The 11252-nt window shown below is 31.4% G+C and overlaps 1 protein-coding gene across 7 annotated transcripts; it reads left to right on the top strand.

Moving 5' to 3' along the window:
- The first annotated feature begins 2317 nt into the window (after nt 1-2317).
- LOC108343591 (uncharacterized) lies at nt 2318-10783 on the top strand. 7 transcript variants are annotated; one of them, XM_052875066.1, is made up of 24 exons: nt 2323-2681; nt 4961-5178; nt 5594-5699; nt 5784-5885; nt 5979-6038; nt 6182-6260; nt 6409-6556; nt 6946-7069; nt 7181-7361; nt 7503-7531; nt 7701-7849; nt 8024-8126; nt 8224-8319; nt 8407-8462; nt 8547-8670; nt 8856-8918; nt 9034-9093; nt 9188-9349; nt 9471-9544; nt 9625-9718; nt 9872-10005; nt 10084-10164; nt 10262-10367; nt 10442-10783. In XM_052875066.1, exons 1-24 carry the CDS (start codon nt 2508-2510, stop codon nt 10496-10498), a joined length of 2580 nt encoding a protein of 859 aa, XP_052731026.1. In that variant the 5' UTR covers nt 2323-2507; the 3' UTR covers nt 10499-10783. The 7 variants fall into 7 exon arrangements, 6 of the variants coding, with proteins under 6 accessions (XP_017437449.1, XP_052731026.1, XP_017437444.1 ...); XM_017581955.2 differs by having other exon boundaries at nt 2325-2681; nt 9872-10008; XM_017581959.2 differs by having other exon boundaries at nt 2548-2681; nt 5046-5178; nt 9872-10008.
- Nucleotides 10784-11252: the final 469 nt, after the last annotated feature.

Here is an 11252-nt window from a genome sequence, read left to right as displayed (position 1 = left end):
CAACAAAAATAGACAAAAGAACACTTAGTACTTAGTGAAGTTATAATTTCTATAATTAATTTAATAAATAATTAAAACATATTTTTTCATAAAAGAAATATATATTATTTAATCCAAAAATTATACCATGAGTATACAAACCTTCTTTTACTGATATCATGTATTGATTAAATTTAAATAACTCCTTTTTCTCGTTTATTAATAAAATATTTCACCATTAAATATCGTTTTAGTTTACTCTTAAGACTCTAATTAATATCTTTGAGAGATCTTTGTATAGTTCCCTTTATACATGGGACCTCCTTTGTAGGGTTCTCTTATGAAAAGAAAACAAAAATTTGGTACTTGTGGTCCTACCTTATCTTATCATGTTTTTCATCTAACTAATGTATTCAAGACAAATGTTGAAATAACAACTTTCCAATATATATTTTTTAACAAATTATTTATTTTTCACGTCCAGGTAGATATATAGAAATCTAAAATGTGATTGAATTGAAGGAGTATGTTATTAACATTTTGGATTGAAATATTTTACCTTTCAACCCTACACCTTTCTAACACTTTTTAATTTATAAAATTATTTCTTTTTTTTTGTTAAATAGTACTTTTCAATAATCAATTTTTAAAAATAGTAAATTTTGGTTTTAAAAATAATAATAATATGACTTGTAAAATAATTTTATATTGCGATCTAATACAGAGTGTCAGTGCATTTCTCGTAAGGTAATTATTATAAAACAAACAAATTAACATATATATATATATATATATATATGTATATCATTTTTTTCATATTTTATTTAGTATAAATTAAAAATCTCTGAAAAATATTTAAAACTGTCCTTTGAGATTAGGGCTATAAATATGTCATATTGTGTCATGAATTTATATCCTAAGTCCATATCAGGAAAGGTTTTCTTAGATAAAATAAAGGCATTTTTAAAAGCTTATTTAATAAAAGAAAAGGACAAAAATTCGTTAAAAAAATATTGTTTTTTATTTTACAGATTGACCTATTTAAATATTGACAATTTGGTTTATGTATATATTGACTCTTTATAAAATACATAGTTTGGTCTCAATTCTTTAGTGGTAACTATTAAAAATGTTATAGTTTATAATTTTTTTTAACATTTTATTTTCTATCGTTACAATATTTAGATATTTAAAACTTTATATGAAACACGTTAAATTAAACTTTTAAAGGCCTTAAATAATAACTTTATTACATATTATATAGATATAACTTTGAATGTATTTCCTGTGTCATTAAAGTTAGGTTTTAACTAATTGAAAAAATGTTTGACATTGACAGTATTTACTAATCAATTTTTTCTTTTTTTCATTAGCCTGCCTATGACGTCTTTTAAAACACTTGATTTAAGTAATGTTTAAAAAAAACAATAGTTCCAAATTTATAACTTTTATATTTATTTATTCATTACTTTTTAACTGTTTATTAAACTTTCCTTTTAATCATTTCTATATAAAGAAAGCTGTATTATATACATATTTTCTCTCTTCCACTTTCTTTTAGTCATTTTTATATAAAGAAATATTTTATTATATACATATTTTCTCTCTTCCACTAGGATTTTATTAATTTTTACACAAGGTAAAACTTTTTTATGATTACCTTTTTATTGCGTAAGATTATATATTGATAATGATGAATGATTATTAATTGTTTTAATACTTTTTATATTATACTATGATACATTAATTAGGGAATCAAAGTATGATTCTTTTAGTTTATTTTAAATTTGATTAAAAAAATTAAAACATTTTTAATGAGGAATAATAGAAAACACAACGAAAATGTGATAATTGAAAGCAAAATATGATTGAAATGACTAATATGATAATAAAAAGTTATAAAAATTTTATAATTAATTGAAAACTAAAATTATAAGTACTCCAAAATATATATTTTTTCAATTAAAGTAAATATTATATATATATATATATATATATTATTAACATATTTATTTGTATCAACTTTATTGATTTTTGTAGCACCATTCAATACATACTGCTATCAAACACTTTTTTATATTAAAAAAATGAAATCTATCACCAAATTTTTATAATTTTTTGGTAGGTTCTTTCCCCAATATTGACCAATGCAATTCACACAGCAATTGAGAAAACCATCTCTCTTCTTGAATTTTACAACAGGTGAAAGAATGAAAACATTGGATACTTGTGAGACCTTTTTTTACTTCCCTTTGTACAGTGTGTGTCAGAAGCAGAAATTGATAAGCCATTAAACTTGTATTATTATACTTGTCACTCGTTCCATTTCAACTTGCAACACACACATGTGGACCTTTGAGTTCCACGTACGTGTGTGAAGTAACATCCATTCCAGACGCTTGCCCAATACCCTCCTTGACCATTCTTATAAAAGATACAATTTTGCTTTTGGGTTGTTCAACATTTTCAGATTGCGATAAAAGGTTCGATTTTTGGCTGCTGTTACATACCAGAGACAGAGACAAAAGATGAGAATCGCAGTGGTTGGTGCTGGGATTAGTGGGTTGGCTTCTGCTCATGTTTTGGCCAAAAATGGAGTGAATGTGGTGCTCTATGAGAAGGAGGATTGGTTAGGAGGACATGCCAAGACTGTGAATGCTGATGGTGTTGATGTTGACCTTGGCTTCATGGTCTTCAATCGGGTAAGCATACACATTTCAATGGATTTCTTGTCTTTCATTCAATTGTTCAACTCAACCAGGGTTTTCTTTAGCTTAGTGGTTAGTTATAACATACGAGGAGACTGCATTCAACTACAACCAATGACTCACTGACACATTATCCCAAACAGCAACCTCTGTGCTTTTTGGATGTTTTCAGCTTTCATGTAAACTGTGATGATTCTATTCTTCCATGAACTGTGAGTGAGTGTTAAGTGTTTGAAGGATTAATAAAGAAGTATAGATTGGTAAAAGGAAAAGTTATAGTAGAATGAGAGTTATATTCGAGAGTTGAAAGAAGGTACTCGTTTCTGATGAATGTGGTGTGTATGAAGTATTACTGTTTTTGATTCTTATTTATGTGACTTTGTTCATTTAGCAAAGAAAAATGCAGAACATAGAATCTATTTTGGGTTAAAAGAGGAGAAATATAAAAAGGATTTGTACTTTGTAGTGTTGGGTGATGCTTAGCCACACCTTAGAGACCATGTTTCCCACTAATCCCCATCAATAGTTCATTTTTCAAAACCATTTGTAGTAATCCCTCATCAATAGTTTATTACAACTATTTTTATTTAGCATGAAAAAAAACAAAAAGTACTATAACTGGTTTTATTGTTTCATATAAAAAATGTAAATAACCAATCAAAGAAACAATAGTATTCTCGTAATTATCAATAAACTATATGAAACAGAAGATTTGATTAAGTCAAACAAACCTACAAAATCAAGTCCGTGAGAACTTTTTAACTTCAAAATGTTTTTTTTTTTAATTTTACACCAAGAGATTACTAAGCCAAAAGAAATACCTTTAGCCTTAAATCCAGTTGAATCTCCAAAAAGTAAATCATATGATAAATTCAATAAATTCTAATAAGATTTTATATATTTTAAAAAATAGACTTTAAGTATAAGAACTTTAGTTACAAGACTTAAAATATTTTTTTATTGGTCTTCGATAAAAATTTGAGTTTTATATTTGAATAATATGCAAAAAGAAAAGAGTAATAGAAATTAGTGAAGTAAAAGTGTAATTTTTGCAATGAAAGAAACTGAAACTCCCCAAGTAACCATCATACTTAGGTTGTTGTCCATGGGCCCACCAGTGGTCCTCTACCTTTATAAAACTCCTTTATATACTTCTTCAACGCAGCTACAGTCAGTCTCTAACTATACACTGCCCTTCCATCTTTCTCAATTCCATGAATCTCAACAAGAAACTTCTCAATCATTTTAAGCCATCTCTGGAAAAAACAAATATTATAAGAATTTCTAAAAGAAAAAAAATTAAATGAATGTTTTCACAAGTTAATTTGTTGAAATTTTCCAATAACTTCACTTAATTTTTACTTTTAACACGTGAATAAATGAAAAATTCCTTATATTTTTACTTGTTAGTTTCTTTCTCTTAGAAATCTTTATGGAAAATAATCCTTTGATCAAATTGAAAAATTATAAATCCAATCGTCCGATCAGAGACGTAATTAAATGAAAATATATATATATATATATATATATATATAGGTGTGTGTGTGTCAGTGTATATATGTATGTGTGTATGTAAGTGTTATATCTGTATGTACAATTCAATGTCATTATACATTATACTTTGAAAAATGATGTTGTTAGTCGTGTCATGAATTTGTTATCCAATTTTTTTAGTTTATGTTCTGTCTTTTATTACAAATTTTGAGATATTCTGCGTTCTCATTTGCCTGTATCCTAGTCATAGAGGTGTCTGGTATAGCCTTTTATGGTACGTATCCTGTAAAGTTGTGAAAATACTAATTGACAATACTTTGTTGTTAATATCGATCAAAACAACATAAAATTCCCATGAGTGGAAGCGGCTGATAGTTATTCCATTCAGATTCATCAATTACTGTGCTGACTGTGACTCTATGCATAATACCTGGGTTGAACATACTCTTCTTAAACCATAAAATGCAGTAGACAGCAAAAGTTGGAATGTTAGACGTTCAAAGCATTTCTTTTTCTAAGAAGTGGAATTTAAACTTAATTCAACTTTAGAAAACGGGCTCCCATATCATTGACAAACTTTGAACCTAACTCAACTTTATAAAACCGGTTTACAAGGCTTATGCTTATTTATATAAGTTGATTTTATCTCTGGTCGACGTGAGATTTCTAACATCTTTTACATTTGAAACTGGTTGATTTTACATAGTGAAATAGCAATGCTTGTGAGGCTAAATATATATATATATATATATATATATGTAACATGGATTATTGAACAGGTCACGTATCCTAATATGATGGAGTTTTTTGAGAATCTTGGAGTAGATATGGAATTATCAGACATGTCTTTTTCTGTTAGCCTAGAAAAAGGCCGTGGCTGCGAATGGGGAAGCAGAAATGGTTTGTCCAGCTTGTTTGCACAGAAGAGGAATGTACTGAATCCTTACTTCTGGCAAATGATCAAGGAAATTGTCAAGTTCAAAGATGATGTCATTAGGCAAGTTGTTACCTACTTCTATCTGTTAAATGCTTCAAATTTTGAACTATATACAAGTAACTGCTGCACTCAACTCTTCTCATGCATTGTTAAATTTCCATCTTTCCTTGGTCTTTGATTGCCAATGAACCGAGGAATAATAAATCATACAAAAAATCACCAAATCGATGGTGCTTTTCTTTCTAGGAGTTACATATCCAGAGAAACAACTGGTATCCCAATAATTATAGCTTTGGATGAAATTGGCCATAGTTCAGCATTCACTTCCCTGCATAATTGAATTTGAACTCAACCGCATAATGATGAAGTTGAGAAAAACACCAAGTATACCATATAGTAGTCTTCTTGTTATTGTCCTGAATAACTGAACCCTGATCATTTAGTTGGCTCTGTCTTTTCAAACTTTCCCATGCAGCTATCTTGATATGCTTGAGAATAACCCAGATATTGACCGCAATGAGCCTCTGGAGGAATTCATCAAGTCTAGGGGTTACTCAGAATTATTTCAGAAAGCCTATCTTGTGAGTTCAATGCTGTTATATGTATTTTCTACATATATATCATTTCTATGAGAAGTGTATATGTATAATATCCAATGCCTTTAGATTCCAATTTGTTCTTCTATCTGGTCCTGCGCTTCTGAAGGAGTTATGAGCTTCTCTGCTTTCTCAGTTCTTTCGTTCTGTCGCAACCACCATCTACTTCAGGTAGTAGCACAATAGAATCTTTTCCAGATTTATGTTCTGCGATATAATATAGTTCTACAATCCAAAATAATTAAAGATAAGACCTCTCTCCAGATCTTTGGCAGACCACAGTGGCTAACTGTAAGATGGCGCTCACAAAATTATGTAAAGAAGGTGCTATTTGTCTATTTTCATACTGTCTTAAATTTACAACTGCGTCACTTGGAGAGACATTTTCAGTGTCTCTCATGCAAGAGATCTTTCAACTTGTAAGTTATAAATCAACTTTTCTCACTAACTATTGTTATAAAAATCAGGTCGAAGAAGAGCTTGAAAGGGAAGGTAGTCACATAATAACTAACCGTGAGGTTCACTTGGTTTCGACAACTGAAAAAGGTGATTGAGTAATCCATTTCAACTCCTTCCTCTTCACAAAGAGAAGGTGAATTCAATCTGATTGATTGGCATGCACATTGCCGTTTTTTCTAATAATAACTAAGTAATTTTTGCTATTCTAGTGACATGGTTAGAGAAATAATTGCAGGATGTGTTGTGTACTGCAAAGATGGTTCTGAAGAAGTGTATGATGGATGCATATTGGCAGTGCATGCACCTGATGCCTTGAGATTATTAGGAGATGAAGCAACATATGATGAGCGAAGAATTCTTGGTGCTTTTCAATATGCTTACAGGTAAAAAATCTTCTTATATTTCTAATTGTAGTCGTTATATTATTTACATTTGAAGTATTGATCAAATGCATGTATGCATGCAATAAGGTACCTTTGCTTTATCATTTCTGTGGATTCAACAGAGTTTACATTGGATAAAAATATTTAATGACTCAATGTCATGGATTAACATGTTGTCACACCAAAGGATGAAAACATCCCTAAATTTATTTTCTCTCAGGACCTTGAGCAGAAAATTCAGTTTTTTAAGCATAGATGCCATTGTGTATATTCTTGTGATCATGTATGTTAATGACAGAAAAATGTTAATCTGCTAACATAAGAATCTTTTTGTCAGCTATTTTCAAATCAAACCAAATGCAAATTTATTCTTTGATCTGTGTTGGCAGTGATATTTTTCTTCATCGTGACAAAAATTTAATGCCCCAAAACCCAGCAGCATGGAGCGCATGGAACTTTCTTGGAAGTAACGACAATAAAGTCTGTGTCACATACTGGCTCAATATTCTTCAGGTTGGTAAATTTTCTTATAAATGCATTGATCATAACTGAATTTCGTTATGTTATTCTAACTAAAGTGAGTAATAAAGAAACTTGTCTGTTGATCTTCATTCTAATTTGCAGAATATTAAAGAAACAAGTCAACCCTTTCTTGTAACTCTAAATCCTGATCATATACCAGAAAATACCTTGCTTAAATGGTCAACTGGTCATCCAGTACCATCAGTTGCTGCATTCAAAGCCTCCTTAGAGCTAAACCATATTCAAGGGAAAAGAAAAATGTGGTTTTCAGGGGCTTACCAAGGTACATTATACTTCAGGCTTCCATGAATTCACTTATGCCTACTAAATTTCCATTATTTTTAGAACCTGTGTTAGATTGAGGAATTTATATGTGCTTCAGATATACCAGTGATCTAAACATACATATATATGTGTTTTTCAGGTAATGGATTTCATGAAGATGGACTTAAGGTAGTTAAAGCTAAGTTCATAATGAAAGTGGAAATACAGTCTTAACTGAAAAATATTTCTTTCAAGAGTCTCCTTAAGTGGAAATTATTAAGGCAGTCAATTTTCTTGCACATTGTCACCAATCCGTTGAAGTGAAACAAAAGAACTAAACTGTAAGATTATTCTTCAGGCTGGAATGATTGCAGCTCATGGCATTCTTGGAAAACGCTGTGTCCTTCAGACCAACCCAAAACACATGGTACCTTCTTGGAAGGAACTGGGAGCACGCATTTTTGTGACTAGATTCCTGAGTTACTATGTCAATACTGGTTGTTTAACGTGAGTTTACTTCTTACAGGGTGAATTTGCATAGAAAACAAAAATGAAATATATTTGATAGTAACATCACAAGATGTTTCAGGATAGTTTATATTTAGTAGTGAGCTCACCTTCTATGGATTTGACTTGTCAAAAAGGGCATTAGTAATGGTGCATTTACCTTGAGGTGTACAGTTTATTAGAAGAGGGAGGAACAATGTTCAACTTTGAGGGAACTGGAGGAAAAGGCATTCTGAAGAGTGTTTTGAGAATCCACAGTCCACAATTTTATTGGAAGGTATTTTACTTTTAAATTTCACATTAAGTATGCTTATTGATTAATGCCATTCTAGCTGACAAGCAACTAAAAACTATCATTCGTACATGTTTTTCAGGTGATGGCACAAGCAGATTTAGGCCTTGCAGATGCATATGTCAATGGGGATTTTTCATTTGTTGATAAAGATGAAGGTCTCTTGAATTTTATTTTGGTAACCATTCTCATCTGAATCTTACAGTGAGTTGTCTCTTTGGGACTTTACACTTTACTTTCTTGTACCTTGATAATTTTACTGCAGATTCTCATAGCCAACCGAGATTCAAATGCATCCAACTCACACCTCAAGAAGAATAGGTAAGTTTATATGATGACTTGAAGTCGACATTTATATGTAGTTAATTGCATTTGCATACCACACTTTTTGTTTTTTGCCTTTAGGGGTTGGTGGACACCAGTATTCTTTACATCTGCATTGACATCTGCAAAGTTCTTCATGGACCATGTTTCAAGGCGAAATACTCTCACACAGGCTCGCAGGAACATCTCTAGGCATTATGATCTGGTATGAATTCAAAAGCTCCTAGATTCAGTGACTTTAGAGGAGCTTATCCAACAATATAGAGTAGTGTATAAGCATATAACTAGTTATGCACGATCACAGAACATCAAATCAAATATTCCTTATCAAGTGAGAGTTTACTCAAATAGAATTTTGAAGCTTACAATTTTTCTTCGGTCTGTTTCCAGAGCAATGAACTCTTTGCATTTTTCTTGGATGAAACAATGACATACTCATGTGCAGTGTTCAAGGCAAGAACAGCTATCTGATGCTTGAGTCCGAAGTTCATATCAAAAGAATTTCTCCAATTCCTGCAGCAGCAGTAGCTAATACTCTTCCTTCTTTTCTTTGTTAATTATCTGATAGAACAAAGACGAAGACTTGAAAGATGCACAAAGGAGAAAAATCTCCCTTCTGATTCAAAAGGTATGTGCTTTTGATTTCTATTTTGTTACAATTTCAGCTATTATCTTAAAAAATGTATAATGTGATTTCTTTTTCTTTTTTTTCAAAAACGAAGGCTAAAATTGATAAGACGCATGAAATTCTTGAGGTTGGATGTGGATGGGGAAGTTTAGCCATTGAAGTTGTCAAACAAACAGGCTGCAGATACACTGGTATCACTTTGTCCAAGGAACAACTGAAACTTGCAGAACAAAGAGTCAAAGATGCTGGACTTCAGGTATCAATAAGCTCATTTTTTTACGATTCCATGATTTTCCTTATATAAGTACGATTGATTCTTTATAAAATCAGAATAAGCTAAGAGCGAATTCATGTTATTTTAATCGTGGTGATTCCAGGATAGCATCAAATTCCTACTGTGTGACTATCGCCAACTGCCCAAGACGTACAAATTCGACAGGATTATATCATGGTGAGCTATTTATAGTTTAATTTTGCAGACTTGTTGCAATCTTTCCAACATATTACTTGACTTGTATAAGCATATTTCAGTGAAATGATAGAAGCTGTTGGCCATGAATACATGGAAGAGTTCTTTGGTTGTTGTGAGTCAGTATTGGCCCAAAATGGACTTCTTGTTCTTCAGGTATTTGATAGATTAGTACTTCTATACAAGTTTTTGTGTTTAGATAATAGAAATTCATGCTATGCTCTACAAATGAAACGTTATCAACAAGTACATTCTTTTTGGTATTCAAATTACTTCTAACCATTTGTGAAGATGGTTATTGTTGTGTAGTTCATATCAATCCCAGATGAGCGTTATGATGAATATAGGCGCAGTTCTGATTTTATAAAGGAATATATATTTCCAGGAGGTTGCCTACCCTCTCTAAGTAGGATAACATCAGCCATGGCAACCACATCCAGACTGTGGTACAAGTTATATGTAAATACTGAGTTCTATTATTGACCATTCCCTTCATTATTCTCTCTTTCACTGAAATGCAGCGTGGAGCATGTCGAAAACATGGGCATTCATTACTATCAAACACTCAGATGCTGGAGAAAAAACTTCATGGAAAGGCAGAAGTATGCTCTTAAGATGATTGAAACTTACTCAAGTATGTTAAATTCAAGTGGCTACTTACAACAACTAACTATTGAAAATGTGTGTATTTGCTGACAGCGAAATTTTGGCTCTCGGATTTAATGAAAAGTTCATTAGGACATGGGAATACTATTTTGATTACTGTGGTGCAGGTTTCAAGTCACTCACACTGGGGAATTACCAGGTACATTACCCAGTTGCTATCCTTAAATACCCAATGACCATGATAATGATATGTAATATGTTGTAACAATGTAGGTCGTTTTCTCTCGCCCTGGTAACATTGCTGCATTTGGCGATCCATACAAATGCTAGACCAAAACAAGTTGACAGAACAGACTGCATTACATGATTTTGCCATGTAAAATTTATTGGAGCTGAATTGTGTTGCTGCTAAAAACAGCTACATTGGTGATAATTTTTTTCGTTCAAAAAAAATAATTTTTTTAAGGAATAAGGAACAAGCTTTATATGATTTAGAGAGTATTATGAAGTACATGTTGAAAATGCTGTACCCTGTGTGTTATTACAACTAGCTTCAAGCTCATGCGGCTATGTCTTGATTATGACAAGAAAAAAAGAAAGGTCAATTTTTCATTACTTGTATGTGATTTATATGTATATGTAAATCATGTTAAAGATTTATTGAATTGAAATAAAATAAACATTTTCTCGCACAAACATGTTGCCGCCGCACACATCGCAATCACACTTAGAGGGCCCATAGAGCAGGCTATTACGATGCTTCCTAGTTAGAACATTTTTTTTAATTGTATCAAATGCTAAGACGGAATTTATTTTGAAGAGGTCCAATTGGAGAGTCGTTTAATGGGATTTGAGAAATGAGGGGAAAAAATGTTTAAAGAGTACAAAAGGCTGTGATGAAAGTTATTTTGGATGGTCTTTTGAAGTGTCACCTAAGGGGAGGATTGGGCAAAAAATACTTGTGTAAAATTGAAAGGCCAATTTTCGCAGTTCACAATTTAGATTTTGTGTATAGTAATTGAAGTAACATAGTAGCGTGGAGGTGATATAAGATAAAGTTTTTGAGAGTTCAAAATGCGCAGCA

This window comes from Vigna angularis, chromosome 3, assembly GCF_016808095.1.
Source record: "Vigna angularis cultivar LongXiaoDou No.4 chromosome 3, ASM1680809v1, whole genome shotgun sequence".
In the NCBI taxonomy this organism is placed as follows: domain Eukaryota; kingdom Viridiplantae; phylum Streptophyta; class Magnoliopsida; order Fabales; family Fabaceae; genus Vigna; species Vigna angularis.
Note: the sequence above shows the minus strand (reverse complement) of the source record. Positions and strands in the feature narration are given on the sequence as shown.

What these genes read in the sequence shown, in the direction of transcription:
- LOC108343591 (XM_017581955.2), top strand. Translation starts at nt 2,508, where the DNA reads ATGAGAATCGCAGTGGTTGGTGCTGGGATTAGTGGGTTGGCTTCTGCT. An exon ending in TTCAAAGATGATGTCATTAG is followed by an intron (nt 5,179 to 5,593) that starts GCAAGTTGTTAC and finishes TTTCCCATGCAG; the next exon opens with CTATCTTGATATGCTTGAGA. An exon ending in GCTTTTCAATATGCTTACAG is followed by an intron (nt 6,557 to 6,945) that starts GTAAAAAATCTT and finishes CTGTGTTGGCAG; the next exon opens with TGATATTTTTCTTCATCGTG.